The sequence below is a fragment of the Equus przewalskii genome, chromosome 19 (assembly GCF_037783145.1).
Source record: "Equus przewalskii isolate Varuska chromosome 19, EquPr2, whole genome shotgun sequence".
Classification (NCBI taxonomy): domain Eukaryota; kingdom Metazoa; phylum Chordata; class Mammalia; order Perissodactyla; family Equidae; genus Equus; species Equus przewalskii.
Window position 1 is genome coordinate 7,963,617 of NC_091849.1, and position 26,677 is coordinate 7,990,293.

Here is a 26,677-nt window from a genome sequence, read left to right on the forward strand (position 1 = left end):
TTCTGTGAGATAGCTCTTACTTAGTGAGCTGTTACCTACATTTGTAATTAAAATTTCCCTAAATAAAAGCCATATTAAGGGGGTTTTCTATGCAATTTTTAAGTCACTTTTTCTTGCTTGCTTACACGATTTTTCCACCTGCATTCTTCTATTCCTTTTTGATCTCGGCCCTAATATGTTTCTTTTTGTTTGGCTTTTCTTCTTCTAACCCCTAACTTAAAAATAACTTCTTTAACTTCTAATACATTTGACTTCTATAGACAATATTTGTGTGGGGCTGTGTGTTGGGTGCATATATGTCCATAGATTTACATCGCTTTATTAGATACAGTAGTATAGCTGTCATGGGTAAGATGTAGGTATAGCAGGTGTGATAACCTGGAACAAAACTCCCCATATTTTTCAAACCATAATTACCATTAAGAGTAAGACAGGTCTTCAACTTCTATTTCCTTCTGTGGAAAAAAATAGTAAGTATGAAGCCATTTATCAAAGTGGCAACATTTATCTACAGAATTTTTTTCATGAATGTGTAAAACAGTAAAATAGCAATATATCCAGGGAAAAGAAAGAAAGGGCAAATGAGTAATCAAATTTTTTGTTTTTAATGTAGGAAAAGAGGTTAAATTATGATAGTCATATGATATGATCAAAGCATTATTTTTCCCCATTTCTTTCTTTTTACATTCTAGGCGTCTAATCGGATTCAGGAATCAAAGAATCAGTGCACTCAGGTGGTGCAGGAAAGAGAGACCCTTCTGATGAAAATTAAAGTTCTGGAGCAAGACAAGACCAGGCTGCAGAGGCTGGAGGATGAGCTGAATCGCGCTAAGACGACTCTCGAAGCAGAAAGTAGGGTGAAACAGCGCCTCGAGAGTGAGAAACAGCAAATCCAGAATGACCTGAATCAGTGGAAAACTCAATATTCCCGCAAGGAAGAAGCTATCAGGAAGATAGAGTCAGAAAGAGAAAAGAGCGAGCGAGAAAAGAACAGCCTGAGGAGTGAGATCGAAAGACTCCAAGCAGAGATCAAGAGGATTGAAGAGAGGTACAGGCGGAAGCTGGAGGACTCCACCCGGGAGACACAGTCGCAGCTGGAAACAGAACGTTCTCGACTTCAGAGGGAAATCGACAAACTGAAACAGCGCCCATATGGGTCCCATCGGGAGACCCAGACTGAGTACGAATGGACTGTGGACTCCTCAAAGCTGGTGTTTGATGGACTGAGGAAGAAGGTGACGGCGATGCAGCTCTATGAGTGCCAGCTGATTGACAAAACAACGCTGGACAAACTGTTGAAGGGGAAGAAGTCAGTGGAAGAAGTTGCTTCTGAAATCCAGCCTTTCCTTCGGGGTGCAGGAGCTATCGCAGGAGCTTCTGCTTCCCCTAAGGAAAAGTACTCTTTGGTGGAGGCGAAGAGGAAGAAATTAATCACCCCAGAATCCACAGTCATGCTTCTGGAGGCCCAGGCAGCTACAGGCGGTGTAATTGATCCCCATAGGAATGAGAAGCTGACTGTTGACAGTGCAATAGCTCGGGACCTCATCGACTTCGATGACCGTCAACAGATATATACCGCAGAAAAAGCCATCACTGGTTTTGATGATCCATTTTCAGGCAAGACAGTATCTGTTTCGGAAGCCATCAAGAAAAATTTGATTGATAGGGAAACTGGAATGCGCCTGCTAGAAGCCCAGATTGCTTCAGGGGGTGTAGTGGACCCCGTGAACAGTGTCTTTTTGCCAAAAGATGTAGCCTTGGCACGTGGGCTGATTGACAGAGATTTGTATCGGTCCCTGAACGATCCCCGAGATAGTCAGAAAAACTTTGTGGATCCAGTCACGAAAAAGAAGGTCAGTTACATGCAGCTGAGGGATCGGTGCAGAATTGAACCACACACTGGTCTGCTCTTGCTGTCGGTACAGAAGAGAAGTATGTCCTTCCAAGGAATCAGACAACTTGTGACCATCTCTGAGCTAGTAGCTTCTGGTATATTGAGACCATCCACTGTAAATGAACTGGAATCAGGTCAGATTTCTTATGATGAGGTTGGTGAGAGAATTAAGGACTTCCTTCAGGGTTCAAGCTGCATAGCAGGCATATACAATGAGACCACCAAACAGAAGCTTGGCATTTATGAGGCCATGAAAATTGGCTTGGTCCGACCTGGTACTGCTCTGGAGTTGCTAGAAGCCCAAGCAGCTACTGGCTTTATAGTGGATCCTGTTAGCAACTTGAGGTTACCTGTGGAGGAAGCCTACAAAAGAGGTCTGGTGGGTATTGAGTTCAAAGAGAAGCTCCTGTCTGCAGAACGAGCTGTCACCGGGTATAATGATCCTGAAACAGGAAACATCATTTCTTTGTTCCAAGCCATGAACAAGGAACTCATTGAAAAGGGCCATGGCATTCGCCTGTTGGAAGCACAGATTGCGACCGGTGGAATCATCGACCCGAAGGAGAGCCATCGTTTACCAGTTGACATAGCGTACAAGAGGGGCTACTTTAATGAGGAGCTCAGTGAGATTCTGTCAGATCCAAGTGATGATACAAAAGGATTTTTTGACCCAAACACTGAAGAAAATCTTACTTATCTGCAACTAAAAGAAAGATGCATTAAGGATGAGGAAACGGGGCTCTATCTTCTGCCCCTGAAAGAAAAGAAGAAGCAAGTGCAGACATCGCAAAAAAATACCCTCAGGAAGCGTAGAGTGGTCATTGTTGACCCAGAAACCAACAAGGAGATGTCTGTTCAGGAGGCCTACAAGAAGGGCCTTATAGATTATGAAACCTTCAGAGAACTGTGTGAGCAGGAGTGTGAGTGGGAAGAAATAACCATCACTGGATCCGACGGCTCCACCAGGGTGGTCCTGGTCGATAGGAAGACAGGCAGTCAGTATGATATTCAAGATGCTATTGACAAGGGCCTCGTTGACAGGAAGTTCTTTGACCAGTACCGATCCGGCAGCCTCAGCCTCACTCAGTTTGCTGATATGATCTCCTTGAAAAATGGTGTTGGCAACAGCAGTGGCATAGGTGGTAGTGTTAGCGATGATGTTTTCAGCAGCTCCCGACACGAGTCAGTAAGTAAGATTTCTACCATCTCCAGCATCAGGAATTTGACCATCAGGAGCAGCTCTCTGTCTGACCCCCTGGAAGAATCGAGCCCTATTGCAGCCATCTTTGACACAGAAAACCTGGAGAAAATCTCAATTGCAGAAGGTATAGAGAGGGGCATTGTGGATAGCATCACTGGTCAGAGGCTTCTGGAGGCTCAGGCCTGCACAGGTGGCATCATCCACCCGACCACTGGGCAGAAGCTGTCGCTTCAGGATGCGGTCTCCCAGGGCCTGATTGACCAAGATATGGCCACCAGGCTGAAGCCTGCTCAGAAAGCCTTCATTGGCTTTGAAGGTGTGAAGGGAAAGAAGAAGATGTCAGCAGCAGAAGCAGTGAAAGAAAAATGGCTCCCCTATGAGGCAGGTCAGCGCTTCCTGGAGTTCCAGTACCTCACTGGAGGCCTTGTTGACCCGGAAGTGCATGGGAGGATAAGCACAGAAGAAGCCATCAGAAAGGGGTTCATCGATGGCCGAGCAGCTCAGAGGCTGCAAGACACCAGCAGCTATGCCAAAATCCTGACCTGCCCCAAAACCAAATTGAAAATATCCTACAAGGATGCCATAAATCGCTCCATGGTGGAAGACATCACTGGCCTCCGCCTTCTGGAGGCCGCCTCTGTTTCATCCAAGGGCTTGCCTAGCCCTTATAACGTGTCTTCTGCCCCAGGCTCCCGCTCCGGCTCCCGCTCTGGATCTCGCTCCGGCTCTCGCTCTGGTTCCCGAAGTGGGTCCCGGAGAGGAAGCTTTGATGCAACAGGGAATTCTTCCTACTCTTATTCCTACTCCTTTAGCAGTAGCTCTATTGGGCACTAGTAGTCAGTTGGTAATGGTTGCTATACCTCGGTTTCATTTATATGAATTTTCACTTTATTAAATAATAAAAAGAGAAAACCTAGTGCTTGCAATATAGTGATAGAAGTTTCTCTGCTTAAGAAAGCATAGTCATGGTTGAAATCAAATAGTAGGCGCTGTTCTGGCTTTTTATCTTCTTAGCTCACCATAGTAATACACTGGATGTAGTGTGTATGAAGTGATAATCAGTTGTAAGGATAGCACAAATTGAATTTAGAATTTGTTTCTTCTCTTCTGTGTTTAGGTTTTAGATTCTTGAACATCTTTTGGCATATAATACATATTCATATTCTTTGGAGATAAAAATTAAATTGATCATTGGTGTTTTAATCATCATTTCTGTTTCTCATCTAAATATTTCCATTTTCTGTATTAGGATAAAATTACCCACCCCAAACCCAAGCATTTTGGAATGAGTCTCCTTTAGTTTTAGATTGTGGATTGTATAACCCATATACTCCTAAATGTGCCTATTTGGTTTGGTATTAATTTGACTGTATTTGCATAATAGTAGCAATCTTTGCTTTTCTTTGGTCAAAGTTTTCTGTGTATTTTGCTTGTCATTTTCTGTGTACTTGAAAAAGGTGTCTTTATGAAGTTTGGCAATAAACTTTTAGAGTTTTGAAGTTTTTGTGTTTTTATTTAATACTGTTTATACACAAGGGCATTTAGCAGCATATTTTTGTTTATTGTAAAATATGTCTTAAAACCATCTGTTTGCTAAATACCTATTAAGAAAGACCATTAGGGGCTGGCCTGGTGGTGCCGCGGTTAAGTGCACACGTTCCACTTCGGTGGCCCGGGTTTCACTGGTTCGGATCCCGGGTGCGGACATGGCACCACTTGGCAAGCCATGCTGTGGTAGGCGTCCCACATCTAAAGTAGAGGAAGATGGGCACGGATGTTAGCTCAGGGCCAGTCTTCCTCAGCAAAAAGAGGAGGATTGGCAGCAGTTAGCTCAGGGCTAATCTTCCTAAAAAAAACAAACACCAACTATTTTAGTTCTGAATTCTTGTTAGAAATTTGATCTTTTGGGGTAAGTTTCTCAACATTTCTGGACCAGGTAGAGTCCTTGGAAAGAAGCTTGTGTAAAGAGGCCAGGCCAAAGATCAGTACTGTTCTAGTTTATTCTGGACAGTGAGTACCAAGTAGCATGGGCAAAAGTCACCATCATACCATTTAAAAAACATGAAATGGCTAAGATTCTGTTTTGGGTATCTTCAAAACACGTTTCATTTTGTTCCGTAAGAGGAAAGAATTGTCCTTGAATCTATGAAAATGATTCCTGAAGAGTTCTTGGCTCTATTGAAGGATGATGAGATATAAGCTTATTCTTTGGATCAAAGAGAAACTTTTGAAATTCAGACATTTGTCGTTAAATTAACATGAATTTCCTGAATACTGATTATGTCTAGTATTAGGCTGGGTACTGTGAGGATTCAGTCGAATTTAAAAGCCCCCTTGACTTAAAGGCATTTGCAATCTGGATGGGTGCAGAAGACACACACGAACTAACCAGTGGGACAACTTTCATATATCAGCAGTATATATTGATACAATCAAACAAATAGTACAGATAGAAAGTAGGAAAACAAATGAAATGCTACTTGTGTAGACCAAAAAAGATCACACTTAAATTATTGGGAGCTTTTGGTACTTAGGGTGAAAACAGCACCCATTTCTTTCCTATCTCACCTCTTCCTCTTGCTCCCTTCCTGATCTGGAGGACTTGTAATTAATTTCATTCACTAAATATTGAGTTCTTTCATGCGCCATGCATTGTGCCAGCAGCTGTGGATCCCATGGTAGAAAGAGATGGTACAAAAATAGCCCTTGTAATAGGAAGAAAAAAAATGTGGTAAATAGTGAGTTGGGAAGAATGAAGGAGGATCCTCATGCTAGAGCTGGGAGGTTGTATCAGTCAGCTTGGGCTGCCATAACAAGTACCACAGGCTGGGGGCTTAAACAAGTTGATCTGCTCAGAGTTCTGGAGTTTGGAAGTTCAAGATCAAGGTGCCCTCAGGGTTGGTTTAGGGTGAGAGCTCGTCCTGGCTGGTGGTTAGTGAGGGGTAGGGAGTGGCTCCGGTGTCTCCTCTACTTATGAGAAGACTGCCTTTATCGCATTGGGGCCCTATCTCTATGAACTCATTAGACCTTAATGATCTCCCTAAAGGCCCTGTCTCCAAATACAGTCATATTGGGGGTTAGGGCTTCAACAGAGGAATTTTTTTGGGGGGGGGACACAGTTCAGCCCATAAGAGAGGCCTAAGCTAGAACAGGGGGAGGAGACCCTTAGGGTCTCCTGATGATGATTAAACTGAGATGAACAAGCATCGATGTAAAGGAGTTCCTCAGGTTGAAACTACACCCCATCAGAACTGCTGCTGAAGTTGTCATTGAACTCTGAGATGAGATAGGGCTGAGTCCTAGAGAGAGGACATACTTGACCTGGGACCTACGTGACCTGGGCTAAGTTTTGATTTGGTTCACGTCTATGGTGCATCCACAGAAAAGGAAATACATATATAACTTTTCAATGACAGTCATCACTTCACATCCAAAAGTAGTCTCACTTTTTCCTGGATGCTTGGCTTACTATGTAAATGCAAATAAAAAGTAAGGATGCTGTGGGCAGAGTAAGAACTGCTTCTTACCATACATCCAGTTGCAGCTACTGGCCTATTTTTGTACTTTATGGTACTACCTTATTCTCTTATTATCACCCTCCCCTTTTTTTAAGTGAGAGAACTATGCTATTGGCCTTTGGAAATAGTTGTTTACAAAAATTTCTGCCATTTCTTCATCTGGTGGAAACAAGTGCAAAGGGAAGCAAACATTTGGCAGCAGGCTTGAAAAAAATAAGAGGAGTTAAGGTCTTGGGTAGGAAATGTACAAAGTAAACTTGGGTTAATCAAAGCAAAGAAGTAGTCAATGAGCCAGCCCTGATGGCCTAGAGTTAAAGTTTGGGGTGCTCTGCTTCAGTGGCCCAGGTTCAGTTCCCAGGCACAGAACCACACCACTTATCTGTCAGTAGCCATGCTGTGGCAGAGGATCTCATAGAAAAACTAGAAGGACTTACAACTAGAATATACAACTATGTACTGGAGCTTTGGGAAGGAAAAAAAAAACCAGATTGGCAACAGATGTTAGCTCAATGTGAATCTTTCCCAGAAAAAAAAAAAAGGAAGTACTCAAGGACCAGTGGGGACATGTCAAAGAGACACAAGGTGGTTTAAAGTGGCTACCACTGGTCAAATTTGGGACAATTTGAGCATTAACAAGAACTATGATGGTAATGGAGTATGTAATGAATTTAAAAATCTTAAAACAATAATTTTAAAAAAACACCCTTGATCCCATAGTGAAATAAATAAAATGAAAGTGTGGTAAGAATTCCAGCTAATAAATGTAGAGGCCATGATAGTATTAGAGAATCATCATTTATAACTCCTAATGTAATAACAGATTCACTGAAGGATTGTGTGAGTTTGTTGGGAACAGGACATTCATACGGCCCTAAGGCATCACCCACAGATTATGTACCAGTTACTAGAGGAAAATGTACTATTACAAGGAAGCAGTGCAGCCACCACCTCTACCAATGATCAAATTTAGCATTACTAAAGAGGAATCTAGGAGAATCTAAGACATGTGTCCTCTATGAGATGTAATAAAGAAGTACACACATCTTGCAAAAATGCTTAAACTGAATCTAGTCATAAGGGGGAAAAATTTGACAAATCCAGAAAGAGGGACATTCTACAAGACAACTTACTGAGGCTCCTGACAAAATTCAATGACTTAACTTAAAAAGGAGAGTGGGGCAGACTGTTATAGATTAAAAGAGACAATAGCCAATTATAGCTCATGGGCTGAAAAAATAATAAAATGGCTATAAAAGGAATTTTGGGGACAACTGGGGAAATTTGATTATGAGCTGTATATTAGATGATACTATGAAATGAACATTCTTAGGGTTGATCATGTATTGTGGTTATGCAGGAAAATGTCCTTATTCTTAGGAGATGCATACGGACATATTTGAGGGTGAAGCATCTGCAATTTACTCTCAAATAATTCAGCAAAAATAAGTGTGAGGCTGTGTGTGGGGAGAAAGTGGGAGAAAGCAAACGTGTCAAATGTTAACAATTAATGAGCTGGACGACGGCTATGCGAATGCTCACTGTACTAGTCCTTAAACTTCTCAGTACACATAAACCATTTTTCGTAAACCATTGTAGTAAATTTGGATTTTCTAAAAAGTCCGGTGGGGGAGAGTAATGCTGTTCAGGTAAGGCCAGGGACAACTGCGTCCAAAAGCAGCGGCAAACGCAGAGAGGAGCCGGAAAACACCTCTCAAAACGACAGCCCCCGCCCTTCCCGGGACACCTCCCTATAGGCGGTTCCAGTCACGGGACAACGAGGCCCCGCCCACAGCCCCCAGAGGCCCGCGCGCGCCGCCGGCAGTTTCGCTGCTTCCTGCTGGCGGGAGGGGCGCCGCCATGGAGGTTGAGCCTCCTCCGGTGGAGGAGCGGCGGCGGCTGCAGGAGGAGCTGAGCGAGTTCGTGGAGAGCTGCTGCCGGACGCTGGAGGAGGTGACGGCGTCCCTGGGCTGGAGCCTCGATCGCCTGGACCCCGGGGAGGCGGAGGCGGCAGAGGTGAGGGGCGGGCGCGCGGGGGCCTTTGAGGCGCTGCCTCCGTCTTCTCTGGCCGCGGGGATCGGCGCGGCGGGCGGCGCGTCTGCGGGGCCATGGGGTGCCCGGGCCCCGGCGTGGAGCACCCTGCTGCCTCCGGGCCCCGCGCTGGGGCGCCCCGCGCCTGGCTCCTGGACCGGCAGCGCCCCCTCCGCGGAGCCTCGGGCGTAAGGAAAACGAGACGGTGCGGTGGGCGGGAGAGTGCGGCGGGTGTGGTGCTCCTTTAGGAAGTGGGTGAGCGGGTCTCGGGGCTGCCGGCGGAGGCGGAGGCGGTGGCGGTTTGCTTTGTCATCCGTCATATGGATCCCGCAGCTGCAGCCGACTCGGCGTCAGGGGAGCTTGGAGGTTCAGTTCACCTTCCTCTGCCACAGAATTGCCCACTTCTGCCTGGGACAGCACGCATTCCAGGATTGTTAAAGGACATCAGTAAGTGATGGTGACTGGCAACTCTCCTGGACATTAGAGTTGCTTTTAAAAATGTAGGCAAGTGTAATAGAGTGAACAGTCCTGACTTTCTTTTTTTAATGGGATGGGTGGAAGGGAAGTGCTCCAACGTGGGATAATTCATGGTCTCTAATATTCTTTCTGGGTTTGTCATGCTGTAATAATTTAACTCAGGTTTAAATTACGTGACTGATTCCCCAGAGGCATTGGAAGTATATTTATATACCATATATATTATATATTTATATACAAACGGTTTGGATTTATTATATTAAAAGCGTAGTGGAAATTTTAAAAATATATTTATTATTCGTTTGGAGGGAATTCATTGAGTGAGGCCCGCCAGACCTTTCCATATCATTGTTTGCTCAGCATTGTAGTAAATTTGGATTTCTTATATTAACACTTAAATAGCACGTTGCCTGTGTATGTCACTTACTGTATGTTAGTTACCTCATTTAATACTCATAATTACCCTATGAGCTGGGTACTCTTAGCCACATTTTATGGATGTGAGGAAACACACCTAGAGAGATGTAGTTTGTCCACTGACACACTGTTGGTAAATAGCAGTTAGAGTTTTGAACTCAGGCCTTCTGGCTCTTGAGAGTCTGTGTGCTTAATTGCTATGCTGCCTTTGTAGAACTCGTTTGTAAAATTCCAAAATTCTGACAGTCACCTGTGAGTGTACGTCTAACTTTTGCAAAACCAGCATCTGATATTCAAGAGGGTGGCTGGTTTAAAAATCCTGGTAATTGACATCCGTAATTCCCAGAATAGATGCAGTCCAGATGGTTAAGGAATCTTCGCTTTTCTGCTGGAGTGTTTTAATGCTGAAGTTTAGTGAACAAAATCACGGTTCTTGTCCTTATAGAGCTTACTGTCTGGTGAGGGGGAATTCAGAGAAATCAGCCATTACATTACAATGTGATAAAGTCTATGAAGGGTGGGTTGGAATTGGTGTGGTACAGGTTATTGTAGGCTGTGGTGGGACGGCAAAGACTTGCAGGATAAAGTGAATTCTAAGCTGATAAATAAAAGTGAGCTAAATTAGCTAGGTGAAGCCAGAGGAAGCAGCAACAGCATGTGTAGAAGTCCAGAGACCAGGCTGTGTCCCGAAAACCTCAGGTAGTTAAGGATGGCTAGAGCATAGGATGTGGAGGAGGAGGGGAAAGATGGTAGGTATGCACTGGATGTTAAAGGTCCTGTGTCAGCCATATTAAAGAATCTGGATTTTTTTTTTAATGAGGGCAGTGGGGGAGGCATGGAAGTGTTTTGAGCCAGGGTATATCATAATCATATTTGCCTTTTAATAAAATAATAATTGCTTACATTTTTTGAACACTTGCTATATCTCAGGCCCTGTTTGAATTGCTTTATGTATATGAACTCATGTATAACTTGTATAATCTTCACAGTAGTTCTGTAAGAGAGGTCCTGCTATGATACCATTTTATAGATGAGGAAACTGAGGCAGAGAAAGGTTAAGTCCCTAGGCTAAGTTCATACAGTCAGTGAGTGGCACACCTGGGATTCAAACTGTCTGCAGTTTGGAGAATGGAATGGATAGCGAGACTGGAAGTGGCGAGAGCAGTTAAGCAATGGCTGTTGTGATCCAGGAGAGAGATGATGATATCCTGAAGTGGGGAAGTGGCAGTGGGGATGGATTGTGTGGAGGGATTTTAGAGTGATTTAGGAGTGAAGAGCCCTACGTGATTGATCACATGTGGATGACGAGAGAGAAGAGGCTGTTTCCTGCTTAACAAGTGGGACCTTCCTTTCACTGAAGTAGGAAAACATGAGAGGAACAGGTTGGGGGGGTCAGGAGACCATGAATATAATAAATTTATTTTTGTCATGTTGAAATTTTAGTGTCTTTAGTATAGGGTACTCAAGAGAGAACCAAGGAGTAAAGATCCACATTTTGGGAGTCATCAGTATCTAGTGAAAATTGAAGACGTGGGATCTTCCAGGAAGCCTATATCAAATGGCACAAGATCACTGGTTGGACCTACATGAACACCAACCTTTAAATGGGGCCAGATAGAACAAGGAAGACAGACCTTTAGAGGAGACCAAGTAGGAGGAGCCAGAGAGGTGGAAGGAACGTGAAGAGTGTATCAGGATGACAGAAGTGAACAATTCACTTGTGACCTTCTGTGAGTTCAAATATTATAAGGACTGTGACGTGCCTTGGCTGTGGTAGCAAGAAGGTTGTTAGTGACCTACTGACGGGGAGGGGAGGTTGTCGAGGCAGTGAATGTGAACCTTTCAAAGAATGGGGCTTTGAAGGGGTGGAGACTGGGCAGAGGCTATCGGGGAGGGAGATTGGGGGAGGTTTTTTTTTTAACATGCACGTACACTCGCACACACAGTTGGGAGAGGCCTGCAAAAGAGGAGAGAACTGGATAATGCCACTTAATTAAGTAGTAAACATTTAATGGTATAATCATTTCTTTAAATGTCATGAACCTTTTTTCTTCTGTTTGATTTTTGTAGGATGAAGTTGTGATATGCCCTTACGACTCCAATCATCACATGCCTAAATCATCTTTAGCAAAGCACATGGTGTCTTGTCAGCTGAGGAAACTGGGCTACACCAAAGAGGAAGAGGTACCACATAGATTCTCTGTACACGTCATATGTGCATTAATAAAGTTCAGAATATTTGGAAGGAATAGTGTTAGGTTTTCGGACATAAAGTAATAGTCATTTATGGGGTAGAATGGTACTTGCCTAATTTCACAAATTATTGCAAGAAATATTTAAATGATACTAATTTATTGTTGGTTTATGTCAAATCTCAAAATAGTCAATTATCTGTTACTCAAGAACACTAAGGTTTTTTTTTTTTTGACTTTAGGATAAAATGTATAATTCTGATTTTTTCTATGAGAATGTGAAGATACCTTCAATTACTTTGAGTAAGTATTAATTTAAGATATTATAATTTAAAAATATCTTAGGATAGGTGTTGATATTTCATTTTTGAATTATCAAAAGAGTGGACTTTATAAGTATGCTTATGATTAAGAAGGACATTTTGTACCTTAAAAGAATGTAGGATTAATTAATGTACAGTGAAATTGGTTTTTATTCTAAACTTCGAGACCAGGCCTGTATCAATAGGCAGTGAAAACTGCGGAGTTCTGCACAGTAAGACAGATGCCTTCCTTCTTGGTTGTGACAAAAATCTGGCCACACAACACAGTTTGAAGAGATGGCTGAGGATGGAAATGTGTTCCAAGTGTTCACAGCTTACGTAGAGGTTAAAATCTTGGGCTCTGAAATCAGAATGCTCTGATTCAACTCCTGGTTTTGTCACTAATAGATGTGTGACTTTCAACAAGGTCATTAACCTGTTTGTTGCCTAAATTTCTCCATAAAATGGGGATGATGGTAATAGTACCTTTGTGAGGATTAAATGGTATATATGTAATATGTTTAGCATAGTGCCTGACACCTAGCTGGCATTCAAGAATTGTTAGCTATTATTGGTCGCTAAAATTTGTGGAGGCTACTGCTGCATGCCTGATTATAGTGAAGTCTGGTTACTTACTGGGCTCTAGCTAGATCTGAAAGAATTCTGCATTCAGATTACCTAGGCAATGATGTGGGTGTTTTCTCTCTTAAGATTCTGGAAGGTTTGTCAATGTGCCCAAAGAGCTTGGAGTGGAAACCAGTTAATAAATTAATTGTGGACACTGATGATTCATATTGTGGTTATGGGTTTTTTTTTTTTTGGACAGATAAGGACTCACAATTCCAGATAATTAAACAAGCTAGAACTGCAGTTGGAAAAGATGGTGATTGTTATAATCAAAGTAAGTGGCATCATAGTTTGAGCTAATTAATGAATCAAACTATTTTTCTCCCACAAGCACATTGTTACAAATTTTCAGGAAAAATCTCGTGGAAACAGTGGTAAGGTTAAATTTTACATTTAACATTAGACTAATGTTCTTGGTGTCAGCTTCGTTTGTGCGATATTTTCTGCTCAAATGCACCAGAGTCTCACTGGGACACTGTTTTAGGTAGGGGTTCGTGCTTTGGAATTACCTAATGGGTGAGATTGCCATATAGATAGTTATTTTTATTATGATTATTTAATAAATAAATCTCATTGACTGAGACTGTCTTACCCTGAGATTTCCTGCTTTGAGAATTAGCCCAGTGTTAAAGGTAAGAATGTTGAAATGCAGTGTGAAAGGAAAGGCTTAGGTGAAAAGAGATGAGTCTGCACAGCTGCCCTGCAGAATAAAGCACAGACAGAGTTGTACATACAATTTCAGAGGCTTTGTGGATCCCTACATGCCCAGCTTCGGAGCTGGATTTAGAGTTTCTGCCTGGGACTGACCAGCAAAGACTAGGATAGAATTTTTAAGTATGAGTTTTTAGAAAATTGAAACATAATCCATCAAACTCATAGAGGTAAACAAGTAACTAGAGTTAATGGACTTCTGAACCTAAGTATACCATCTAATCAAGGCATGACTGCCTCCTTTTATAAGGATTTCTGAGCTGTCCTTGAACCTTCTGGAGATAGTTTTCTCTGGACATCTTACTTTTCCTCCCTCACTCTTCTTTCTAGCTGAATTATATTCTCCACCACCCCGTTATGATTTGTTGTCTCCCTTGTTGAAGTTCAGGGTCTCACCCGTTGTTCTAAGCCAGTGTCTGGGCTTGATTCCTCCCCCAGTGGCTCTGTGGCTTCAGGAGGAGGACGTCTCTTACCCTGAGTCTATATTACAGTGGCTCCTTACAGCAGCAACAAGCACATTTCTTGTATGTCCTGTTTTGAAGCTCCCATTTTTGTGTACTTTTGTGTTAAATTCCAGGTTTTTTCTTTGAGGGACACATTTGACTCCTGTCTCATTTGAAGAAATGACTGAGCTGTGATCAAGCAAGCCTGTTTTTGGCTCTGTTATTGGTTCTAACCATTGCCGTGTTTAATGAACCAGTTAAAAAGTAGAGAACTTTGTTTTTGTTTTTTTGGAGAGATTAAAAGTTAAAGGACTTTATTTGACCAAAACCAGTTAGATAGATTTACTGAATTTATTTTAGAGTTGAAAGAGGACTTAGAGATCATCTAATCCAGCGTCTGCTTTTTACAGATAGGGAAACAAACCCTGTCTGATAGAGATGATAAGGTTCTGGGGTGTTTGTTCTAAAGGTTCTCAATCCTTTTATATTTTAAATGAGATTATTTTTTCAGAGTTGTTTTGTATATTTCATTTCGCTTTCACAACAGACTTTCGATAGTTTGGGCAAGTATTTCCCCCTCCATATTAGGTGAAAAAATAGAGGTGTATAGAAGTGAATTAACACTTTTTTTGTTAGATAATAGGAAAGCTGGATTGAGAACTAGGTTCTGAATTTTGGCACCAACTCTGAGCTGAGTTATTCTGCTTTCTCTTAGAAACTCTACATTTAGTGAAATTTGTGGACTGAGATTCTAGATATTGCTGAAATGTATTCGTTCTTTATGTTTATCTGTCGTGATTAAGTAGAATATCAGAAACTTCAAATCTGTGCATACTCACTGCTGCTATTGGTACTGTTCATTGTTTGTTCTACTTTGTGTAAACCTATTTTAAAGAAAGAAACTATCTGCTCGGCCTTGAACAAATGACTTTTCTGAAATTTTGTTTCCTTATCTGTAATAAAAACTATCTTGTGGTGGTGGTTAGAACAATAGAGATAATGAATGCTACACTAGCCCTGACTCTAATAATTGGTAGCTGCTATTGTCTAAGCAGTTTAATTTCTAAGCAAATTAATTTATAGAAAGCAATATTAAGATAAAATGGGTGAGAATTTTATATATGTAAGTAATTTAGAAAACATTCTAAGTTTTTCATTTATATAACTGAGTTAAGGCAAATTTGGACTTTGAATTTAATTCTTCACAAAAGCAAAGAATTGCTTTGAATAATTCTTTCAATAGATAGTTAAGACAAACTTTTAGTTGATTTTGAATTTTTGCACTATCTTAAGATTTAATTGTAACTTTTTATATGATCTGTAACCCTCTTTTAAAAATTCTTTTCATCCTTTGTAGAGTTCTGCAGTTTCTCAACAGAGGTTATTTTTTTATGGTCAATTTATATCTTAGACATTTTAAAATCTTTTACACCAGGAGAAAAATCTCTTAGTGTCGTCTTATTGATGTATTTACTTTAAAGGAAGAATGACTAACATGAACAATTTTGCATTTTCCTATTTAATTAATATTTTGTTTGTTACGCACTAAATTGTAAGTTTTTTGTTGAGGTAGTATTTATGTTTTCATTTCATTGGTCGTATCAGGTCTAAACTCAACGTACATAATTCTCAATTCATTAATCTTTGTGAAAGCTTGAACAAACATTAGATTTACTTATTTTCAGATATAGTTACTTTGGTTAATTTTATAACTAAGATATTAATTTCAATCATAGACAATCATTTTATATTTAGTGGTTTATCTTTTTCCGTCAATATTAAAGATTCATGTTGCTGTACTTCAATTTCATGGCATATGTTTGAGTTATGGCTATGATTTGAAGTTCAGTGGACTATGCTAAAGAAAGCTAAAGAGATAGGATGTAATGGTTTGGACCTAATCTGTTCCTACCACTGGTGAAACTTTGGCCAGTCATTGTATTACTATGGGCCTTAATTTCTTTATCTCTAATGTTAGGAAATTGACTATGAATTTTCCCTAAAATTCTGAATTTGTATCTTTGACATACTACCTCTTATCAATACTTGATATTGTATCTCATATGTTTAAGATGCCCCATGATGGCAAAAGTCACTAACAAGGAAGCATGAGAATTAGAGTTATTAAAAAAGTAGGTTAGAGTTTGGCTTTGGGGTGATGGAGAGTTGTGGGGCTGGATAGAAGTAATGGGTGCACAGCAGTGTGAATGTACTAATGCCACTGAACTGTGCGCCTGAAAATGGCTAGAATGCTAAATTTTGTATTAGGTGTATCATACCACAGTTAAACTGTAAAACAAGCTAGACAGAGGGTTACAGAATTAGTATGATGACAGCACATTCAGATGTATCTCTAAATCGTATAGAAACTTTCGTTTGAAAATTTAAATTTTATGGAAATGTAAGCATATGTAAGTGTGTATATTCATTTTTTTTGTCAGAAATATCTGTGTTCTGAATGATTTAAATGCAGTTTGTTGTTTAACTTTTCCTGTACTTTTTCTTTTTCAGTAATTGGGGTGAGTATAAAGAGGAATTAGGAACCTGAATGTACTCCTTATTTAAAGATATGCAGTATCCTTTTTGCAAATGATATCCTTTTAAAAGTATCACTCAAATTTTTAAACTTTATCTTAATCACTGTCACAATATTACAGTCTTGATTTGGAATTTTAGTTGAATTTCAAGGAATTTAAGTATAGATCTTCACCATGCAGAAATTTAGGCTGAATAAGGAAATCTCTAAAATATTTTATGGAGGAAATTATATTTCTTTATTAAAAATAACAGGCAAAGGTTTATGTGAAGCTTGTTTGTAATACATCAGTGTTTTCTAATCTTTGTATTCTTCTCCCAGATTTTTATAGCTAGATTTAAATGAATTAGGTTAATCAAAGCTAACTCATTTTTATAGTATGAAATGTTTTGACAAAAAAGACTTTCCCTAGTGTCTACCAGAATTAGAGTAAAATCAAATGACTTGAAAGGGAACCCTTCTTCCTCACTAATTCAGAACCCTTTGACTAGTACAAATGGCCGTGTATTGTTATCCGTAACTGCTAAACCATGGACTGAGATTCAGTGTAGCTCTCCTCTTAATTTGTAGACAAGTGCAAAGTCATCTCTTTTTTTTGTGTTGTAATGCTTGGTTCATAGTATGCTCTTGTTTGAATTTTTCTTTTGCCTCTTTACCTAGGAAGTCAACAAGGTTAGACTGTAGCAAATTTAAGTATCTAGGAAGAGCTACTGATGTTACATTGTTCTGTGAACCGGAGTGATTCCTCTAGGGTAACCTAGCAAACATTACAAGAAGTCCGTTAGGAGCTCATGTTCTTTGTTTGCATTAGTGAATAATGAAATATGGAAAGAGTTGTTTTAAATTGTTTTATTTACAGTTACAGTAATTTTTTTATTTCTTTGAGAAAATTTGAATCTTAAAACAAAAATTTTCTTCAGTGTTTAATACATCATATCAAGGTATTGTATTTACTTTTTTTTTTTCCCATTAAAGAGCAGATTTTAGAAAGTTCTGTAACTGTTGGGGGGCACTGCTTTTAACTTTTTTCAATTAATTTGGTTAAACCAATATGCTTCCTCTTCAGAAAATTTTTAAAAAGTTTAGTCTCAGTTCAGTGTGTCTTTCTCTGGTCTGAGGAAGTGTGGGATTTCTGCTGCTTAATTGTTTTTTGGTCCCTAGCTCTAAGTCAACGCACAAGTGGGATATATTTTGAATATGGAACATTTAGCTTGATGTCTCATATAAAAAAGACATTTTTTGCACATTTTTCGTACTTCCATAATTTATTTTCAAAGGGACTATATAATGCGTGTTACTTATTAAAAGCATTTTTTCCCTAACTTTTATGGAGAAAAGCATATAAACAGAAAGAAAGTTAATATCTATTTTTATAATATGGGTAGCCTTTTCAAAATTGTTACCCAAAAGGTTTTCTTATGAGCAAATTGTTGTATGGCTATTTACTGCCTGCCTTCATGAGATCTGTCTTAACAGATCTTAACGTTGTTGGAGAGAATAGCGAACATGCACGGTACATCCTTTCTGTGGATAGAGCGTTCAGCGTAGAGCCATTATTTTGCCATTTATTGCGTAGATTGATACTTTGTATATTTAGGGATTACTGTGAAAAAAATTGTGTGAATGTTGGATTCTTACAGTGCATGTTTAAAGATAAGTAGTAGAGTTTAAGTCCACAATGCTTCATGTATTGTTTATTCTTGTGGTTTTATTTTTACTTTAGGGACTTACTCTTCACTGCCTGTTGAAGTTCCTCTGAATCACAAACGATGTGTTTGTGATCTAACCCAAGCCGATCGTCTTGCCCTCTATGATTTTGTAATCGAGGAGACGAAGAAAAAGCGCTCTGATTCTCAAATTATCGAAAATGACAGTGATCTCTTTGTAGACTTGGCTGCCAAAGTCAATCAAGGTTTGAGATGAATACCGTAGCTTTATATTTCTTGTCATTCTGTCTTTTGAGTGTTGTTAAGATCATTTGTTAGGCCACTTTGAGTTGGAATGGGATGATTTCTATCATCTGATAGTCACATATATATTAAGATGTTTACTCAGTACATGAAATTTTGCTCTCTGACTTTTACATTACACATACCTTCCTTCTATAGGAATGTTACTTACAGCTGTGCTATTACTTTAATCTGTGTACCTGAACACACTTATGTTCAGCTAATGGCTAGAGAAAAGGAATGATATAAAACTTAGCCCATTTATATGATGTAGAATTTTTAGAATATTTTTGTGTGCTACATTGAAACATGTTGACATATAGGATGGTTCTGTTGTTCGTTTCTACTAAGTCATAAGAATTTAAAAGCTTCTAAGGATATAATAATTTTATTCTTTTATTAGATAATAGTCGAAAAAGTCCAAAATCGTACCTTGAAATCCTTGCAGAAGTGAGAGATTATAAAAGAAGACGCCAGTCCTATAGAGCTAAGAATGTTCACATAACCAAGAAATCGTATACTGAGGTAAGTTTTACATAATCTTGTAGAGCTTTGTTGAGAACAGAAATTTCCCTTAGGTAGTTTTCCAAGTCTGTTTGTGGATTTCTACAGTTCCTTAGAGGTGCTTAGAAAGAAAGTGTGTTCGAGATGGCTACCTGATTCGTGTTTGCTCTGTCATTTTCACAACCGTCCTGTACTAGACAGAGACTTTTCAGGGTACACAAACCTTGTATAAAGAGGTTGTATAATCTTAAAAAAAAAATACGTACTTTTGAGAAAGTGATATTACATGTGGTAACTGCATGGACAGACAGCTTTAGACAGACCTGGGCTTGAGTTTTGATTCTGGTGTTTATCACTGACCCTTTGACTTAGACAAGTTTTCTGAGCTTTTTAAGATTCGGTTTTTTCATTTTATGATACTTTTGCATTTTATAAGGCTTTACAGGGTTGTTATGAGAATTGATTGGGATAATGCATGTGGACACAGAAACTGCTAAATAAATAGCTATCTTTTTGTTTTTATTTTTGTTTTGCTGAGGAAGGTTAGCCCTGAGCTAACATCTGAGTCAGCATGGCTGACAAGTGCTGTAGGCCTGCACCCTGGAGCTGAACCCTTGAACCCAGGCCGCCGAAGCAGAGTGCACTGAACTTAACCCTACACCATGGGGCCGGCCCTAATAGCTTTCTTATTTTTTTGCAGAAATTTTAGTGTCCTTTCATGCATTCTACTAAATATGTGGGCTTAAGAAATATCTTGGTATAAATTATTTATAATTTATATTATAAATTATAATTATAAATTATGTATATTATAAAATTATATAATTAATTACATTAATCTCTTGATGTATATCTGGATTTATTTTCAGATGTCATTTAGTGGATAGAGTTGGTGAATTTTTTGGTACATGAATTACCTTGCCCAGACTGTAAATAATTTCTTCATTGAATCTCTAATTGTTCCCACATTATTTCTTACTTTTCTCTATGATTTCAAAGACCGTCCGTAATCTGGCCTCATTTTATCAAGCATTTTCTTTCACTTTAGTCAAGCGTGTCTCTCAAACTATATCTGATTACACAGATTTATTCTTACCTCCAAGTCCTAATATATGTTATTTTCTCATCTGAAATGCTCTTTGTTTTGCTGTTTTAAATCTTGATGCCACTGTTTCCATGAGCTGCTCATTGACTCTGAGCCATCTGCTGAATTATTGCTCTTACGCTCTGTCTCACACAGTTTAGCCCTTAATTTTATGCCGTTCCTTTTACAGTTAAAATATGTGTTTCAGATTTCTTCCAGCCTCTCCCAGTAGCGGGCCGGGGCCGTGCAGGCTTTAGTGATGCGTGGCCCTCAGATACTTGATGGGGCGTCATTTGTTTCTTCTCCGATCTCATAACCTTGTAATCAAGATTAAGTGTTGCTGCTAGTGTTCTTTACAATTTTGTGGTTAGCTTTTTGTTATGGAAATATTCGAACATATGCTGAAGTGAATGGAATAGTCTGATGACCCCTTAGGTACCTATTACCCAGCTTCAACAATTACCATCATATGACCTTGTTTTATTTATACCCCTGCTTACTACCCCTACCCCGCCACCTGGTAATCTCGGAAACAGATCCCAAATATCTTTCATCTGTAAATACTTCAGTCTTTACAAGTCTTTTAGTGCTTTAGCATATCTCTGGTCATGGCTTTTTCAGCATTTTATGCATTCCTCTCTTCATTTATATCCTGTATCATTTTTGTTTGCTCTGGATTAGAACCTGACAAACTTCAGCAGAAATGTATTACGTACTGTAGTTGCTTTGCCTGACACACTGCTGTGGGATATGAAGATAAATGCACATAGACCCTCCCCTCAAGGAGCTACTTCTAGCTTAAGAAATGAAACAGACTTTCAAAATACAGATTTTGTTAAGTACTAACATAAGGTGAGATCAAAGTATGTGGGAGGAGGGAGCAGTTCTTTTTAAAAGGTTGCACTGGTATAGGCTTCACAGACAAGATAGTGTTTGAGAGAAAAGGAGAAGCAGGGAGGGGTAAGGGAGTGGCTGTTTATTGGCTCTTTTCTATGTGGTGAACCTGTGCTAGGTCGGCTCTGGACGTGTCCAGGTGTCCAGTCACGTTCGGGCTTCACGGAGCTCATGTAGAGCTTCTGGTCAGGGAGTCATGTAGGGCTGCTCCAGCACTGCTGGAGCTGGAGTTGGAATTCAGGTGGGTGTAACTCATGTCACTCCCCCGGGTTAGACCTTGATGTGTCGTAGATTTTCCACAGGAGAATACAGTGGAGGAGGGGAAATGGTGGATGAGGATTTTTCACGTGGAAGGGGTGGTATTCCTAAAAATAAGTAAAAGTATGGGAGTTTTCCAGAGACTCGTTAGTAATCCAGGGTGGCCAGAACTTAGGGCTTCTGAAGAACTATCCAGTGAGAGATGCGATGTAATAAAATTGTGGGTGGCTTCGAAGACTCTCCTAAGGAATTTGAACATAGTTCCATTTTGCTTTGGGGGCCATTGAGAGTTTCTTGGACATGGGGGAGACACAGGCCTGAACTCAGTGTGCGTCTCTGAGGTTGCCCCATTCCCCCGTGCCTTCGTAAAGCATCTCCTGGTTAGGCCTGAGGGAAGGGTGAACTTCTTTAGTGTCAGCTGTCCCTCGCCAGTCACTAGCCCTGTGCCTGATGATGTGGATAAAGAAAAACACTTCTAAGTGGTTCTTGGGTGAGGAACTTATAGTCTCATTGGGAAAGTATCTGTGGAGTGACTCAAGTTTCATATTTTGTCTATCATCTTGATTTAATTATAAGCTTTGGAAAAAAAGGTTTTATTTGTAAATAATCTCAAACATACCAGTAAGTTGCAAAACTAAAAATAATACAAACAATTGCTGAATATCCTTTGCCCAGACCACCTCTTAACATTTTGCCCCATTTGCTTGCCATTTGCACTCTCTCTCTCTACAGTTTTTGCTCTCTGCTTACTACCTGCACATAATTTTTTTTCCTGAACTATTTAAGGGTAAGTTACATCATGATCCTTTATCCCTGAATACTTAGTATATCTTTCCTAAGAATAGGGATATTTTCTTACTTAATCATGGTATAGTTATCAACTTGAGCAAATGTAACATTGATAACAGTATAAACATTCATATTCCAACTTGATCATTGCCTTTTTATGGTCTGTAAACTACACACATCCCACAGTCCATCATATCATAGCTCTTAGTAAATATTTGATTGGTTGTTAGCAGTGATTTTTTTTCTAGCTTTATAGTTGTAAGTTTTTGAGCTGCTTTCTTATCTGAAATTTGGTGCTTACTTCTAAGGTGATTCGGGATGTGATAAATGTGCACATGGAAGAACTCAGTAGTCAATGGCAAGAAGAGCAGGAAAAAGCAGAGGATGCTGCTGAAAAGTATGTTATTGTGTTTATTGGGGAAAATATTCTGTTTTTAATCTGTTACCCATAATGGTTTAAATTTTAGCATTTCTGAGACGATTAGTAGCACAGTATAATTCATGAGAATGTTTATTATTTCCTGTTGTTATTGCTCAGGATTGTTATACCAGAGTTGCAAAACATATTCCAAGAGCTGTGTTTCTTATATGGAATGTAAGGTTGTACACATTTATTTAGACTCTATCAATCATTGGTCTGATACAGAATATTGGGCTTTAGGCTGGTCTAAACTGGAGACCAGTGGTTAAAACTAAGTGGCTAATGCTCTCTTCTGTGTTTCAGGAACGAAGAGAGGCGGTCAGCGTCAGTAGACTCACGGCAGTCTGGTGGAAGCTATTTGGATGCTGAGAGTTCACGACATAGAAGGGATCGAAGCAGGAGCCCACATAAACGGAAAAGAAATAAAGATAAGGACAAAAACTGGGACTCAAGAAGAAGGAAAGAGAGGTAAGTCTAACTCTGCAACATCCAGTGGTGAATTGTTTGCTTTTGAAAAGTAAACAGTGCCTTGAACAGATTCTGCTATTTCACTTCAAATAACCACAGCTCTGGTGACGTAGTTCTCTATATGCCTGGTTGGATATGGGTTTCCCTTTTTTAATTGTTTTCTAACCAGGACATATGAAAGTAATGTCTAGGTGGTAAGTTAACTATGTTAAACAAGATGTTTGCCTAGATCTCTTTCTTCTGCTCCTTCCTCCCTCCCTCTTTCTTGTTCTTTCTCATTCTTTCTTTCTCTTGCTAATTCCTCAGTTAAAGGGAGTATAGGGCCAGAGAGAAGATCCAAATTTTAATGTCAGTCAGTTTTGCCCTTGTTAAATATCCCTGATAAAATTTTGATAGCTGGAGACATATGAACTAACACTAAAATAATGAATTTGAATCAATTGAGATCTCTTCCTGTATTTCACCTGCTTAACTGGGCATCTACCTGGATCTCAAGTTTATCAGGTCCATAGTGGGACTTAGCTTTTTCTCAGTCTGCTCCTCTCTCCCCAGCATTTCCCATCCTAGTTAATGGATGACCATCATTTGTTCACAGAGCCGGAAATCAAAGAGTCATGTTAGATATGCCTTTTTGATTCCTTACCATCTAGTCTTAATTGCTGTCGGTTGTGCCTGAAGATACCACATGTGCACCTCCTCCTCGCTCTCTTTAGTGCTGTCCCTCTGGAAGAAGATGGTATTTTTCCTAATTGTTCTACCTGTCTCTAAGCTGGTCCCATAGGGATCCTTCCTACGCTACAGCCAGAGTGAATTTTCACCTCTTAAATCTCTTCAGTGGCAAAATTCACATTCTTTAGACCTTAAGACCTCCAGGATCAGGGCATCTGCCTACCTGGCCTTGTGTTTTGCCACTGCCCCATGAAATGCATAATTTATGTTCCAGCCAGCCTGGATTACTTACAGTTCCTCATCCACACTGTGCCACGTCTCTGTCTTCCATGTCACGTTCTGCTGCCTAATTTCTTTTTAAAGCCTGCTTGGTAAACTCGTCGTTCATTAAGACCCAGCTTAGTCGTTTCCGTGAAGCCTTTTCTCACTCATTCAAACAGAGCTGATTCTTTCCATTTTTGTTACCACTCTACCTAGTGCATACTTTTTATTGAACTTAAGTTACTGCTTTCCCTCCTGGACTGTGAGCTCCGTGAAGGCAGGTATCATGTGCACACTGTTTGTCTAATAATAGGCTCTCAGGTGACATCTGTCCAGGGCCACTGGTGATCAGGAATTAGTAATACTTACTGGTTTAGTAATTTGGCTCATCTTACTATCATTCATTTACAGGTTTAAAGCTAGCTATGAGTTAGTCCTTCTCGTATAAAAATGAAATATTTGCTTAATAATCCCTTTTGATTCATATAATGAATGATATTTTGTAACAATTATACACAAATTGATTATCAGAAATTGTGCTCTTTTGCTTCTTTCTGGTTTGTTAGTGCTTCTTCCATTTAGTAACTTTGGGGATCTCTCATTAGTCCCTGTTGATTTGAATACATTAGACAGCCTCAAAATCTAAACATGAAATAATTTTCCTTTAGAGAAGATAAACTGAGTATTAGGAGGAAATACTTCTGAATAGGGCAAGGCTAACCTTTGATATCACCCCTGAGTTGGAATGAATTGTAGGGAGTTGAGATAGGAGCCAGGATAAGGGAATTAGACAATTTCTGAATCCTTCTATGACTTTAATATTTTATTTGAAATGAATTCTCTGGTCATCAGTCATGTACATATATTCAGAGTTAATTTTAAAGCAGAACTTCCAAGTGCAATTTTTAAAAATTCCATTTTGCTTATCCCCATTTCAATTTTGCCCCTTAGTTTTAATATGTTTTTCATATTTACTGTTAAAGAAATCACTGTTCATTTCTAAATGCCTGTTTTAACTTGTCCTGGTTTGTATCTGATGTAAGTCTGTTACTGGTAAATTATTATTTTAAAGTCTGATCTTAAAATGTCCACCAGTTATAATAGTTTTTTTTCACTCCTTTCATTTCAGGGATGGGGAAAGACATCATAGTCATAAAAGAAGAAAGCAAAAAATATGAATCAAGTGTTTGTGCATGTATTAAGTGTGCTTATGCCATGATAACCAACATGCTGATATTACAGTTAAAATTGCTTTGAGTAGGAGGATGTGTTTGTGTGATCTGCTTAGTGCTCAGATCATTATTTTTCAGTAAATACTTATGTCTCAAACCGTGAATACACTATGATGCCCTATAACTTTGTTTTCCTTATATTTTAATAGATGATTGATTCCTATTTCTGATTTTGTTTCATTCTTTGTGATAATTTGTGTATCAGAAAATTCTTTAATTAAAACCAATACTTAAACTATATAAATAATACATGAATATGTTCTCATTGTAAAAAATGAAACCTTGCAGATAAGGCTAAAGTCCCCTTGGAACACCAGCTGCCATCCCTGTGCTACCTCAGTAGTAACTCCTATTTACTGCTGCACTGGGGAATTGTAACAGGGGAGAACGACCTAAACGTCTGTCAGAAAGGGAATGGCTTGGGGCCGGCCCTGTGGCGTAGTGGTTGAATTCGGCACACTCTGCCTTGGTGGCCCGGGTTCACAGGTTCAAATTCCAGGCACAGACCTCTGCCACTTGTCAACCATGCTGTGGCGGTGACCCACATATAAGTGGAGGAAGATTGGCACAGATGTTAGCTCAGGGCTAGTCTTTCTCAGCAAGGGAGGCGGGGAAGAAAGGGAATGGCCTGGCTAAATAAATAAAATATGGTATAGTCATATGATAGATTACTATATTGGATTTAAAAGAAACTTTATATTAACATGGATAGGTCTCAGAAACATCATGCTAAGTGAAAATAGTAAGTTATGGGAAGATATGTCCCAGTTATATTTATGTACAAAACCATACATTTTCTCTGGCTGTGTATGTATTTGGATATATTTGTAAAGGTTCGGAAGAACCCATACCAAATTTGTAACAGTGGTTATTTGGGGGAGGAGATATAGATGGGAGAGAGAAGGGGTGAAAACCAGGATTGGGAGAGGAAAAGGAAACTTTAGCTTTATCCATAATACATTAATTTTTTAAAATAAGGTATTCATGTTTCACTTGTCAATTAAAATATACTGTTTTTTGTAAATCAACTTTGTTGAGGAACTGTTTACATGAAATAAAGTACACCCATTTTAAGTGTGAATTTCATTGACTTTTGGCAAACTTTTACCTTCTCCCGTGTAACCATCACCTCAATCAAGATAGAGAATATTTCCGTTGCCCCCACAAGTTCCTGTATATCCCCTACCCAGTCAATTTCTCTGCCCCAGCCCTAGGCGATCACAGATCTGCTTTTTGTTACGGTTGATTAGATGAATCTTTTCTAGTTATAAATGAAATACTACAATATATACCTTCTTCCACTCCGCATATTTTTGAGATTGAGCCATGTTGTGTGTGTCAGTGGTCTGTTCGTTTTTGTTCCTAGTAGTATATTCTGTTGTATGATGGATCATTAAGGTGAAACTTTGGCATTAAATGTTAAGCATCTCATTGCTGAATAGCAATATCTTGAATCTTGGAAACCCAGGTTTAAGATTCCAAGGTGGGTTCCAAATAGAACTGAAACCTTAATAGGTAACTGACAATGACAGAAATGACAAAGGTTAACTGGATTTAGATCAGCATAGCTGTTAGGCCTCAGGTCTGGAAAACAGCTTTCAGAGTTATAAGTTGGAAATCAGCAGGTCACTTGCCGGTGTGAAGTCCCATTACTCCCATTGTGCTTAATTTCTACATATGTAAAATTCGGATTTAAAAATCTTAAAGCAAGGACTTTCGTGTTACCATAATATTGAACCATCAAAACCATTTGAATTATCAGCAATTTTATATAGTATAACTCAATTTATAATTTTGTTTTT

The 26,677-nt window shown here is 39.4% G+C and overlaps 2 protein-coding genes across 5 annotated transcripts in view; both read left to right on the forward strand.

Moving 5' to 3' along the window:
* The window catches only part of DSP (desmoplakin), a 40,510-nt gene extending 35,916 nt beyond the window's left edge, over positions 1-4,594 (forward strand). For all 3 annotated transcript variants that reach the window (XM_008517554.2, XM_008517556.2, XM_008517555.2), the window contains exon 24: positions 693-4,594. In XM_008517554.2, the coding sequence (XP_008515776.2) occupies positions 693-3,929 (3,237 nt within the window). In that variant the 3' untranslated portion in view covers positions 3,930-4,594. The remainder of the gene's footprint in view (positions 1-692) is intronic.
* A 3,549-nt stretch (positions 4,595-8,143) lies between these two features.
* Positions 8,144-25,949, forward strand: SNRNP48 (small nuclear ribonucleoprotein U11/U12 subunit 48). 2 transcript variants are annotated; one of them, XM_008517557.2, is made up of 9 exons: positions 8,144-8,626; positions 11,606-11,719; positions 11,970-12,030; positions 12,856-12,930; positions 18,070-18,258; positions 18,699-18,820; positions 22,133-22,221; positions 22,549-22,713; positions 24,773-25,949. In XM_008517557.2, exons 1-9 carry the CDS (start codon positions 8,471-8,473, stop codon positions 24,819-24,821), a joined length of 1,020 nt encoding a protein of 339 aa, XP_008515779.1. In that variant the 5' UTR covers positions 8,144-8,470; the 3' UTR covers positions 24,822-25,949. The 2 variants fall into 2 exon arrangements, with proteins under 2 accessions (XP_008515779.1, XP_070440124.1); XM_070584023.1 differs by lacking the exon at positions 8,144-8,626 and adding an exon at positions 8,888-9,088.
* The last annotated feature ends 728 nt before the right edge of the window (positions 25,950-26,677 follow it).

Bases quoted from the DNA above. Each gene is read 5' to 3' on its own strand.
- SNRNP48 (XM_008517557.2), top strand. From the start codon at position 8,471: ATGGAGGTTGAGCCTCCTCCGGTGGAGGAGCGGCGGCGGCTGCAGGAG. The intron at 8,627-11,605 runs GTGAGGGGCGGG...TGATTTTTGTAG, and splicing joins GGGAGGCGGAGGCGGCAGAG to GATGAAGTTGTGATATGCCC. The intron at 12,931-18,069 runs GTAAGTGGCATC...TTTTTACTTTAG, and splicing joins TGGTGATTGTTATAATCAAA to GGACTTACTCTTCACTGCCT.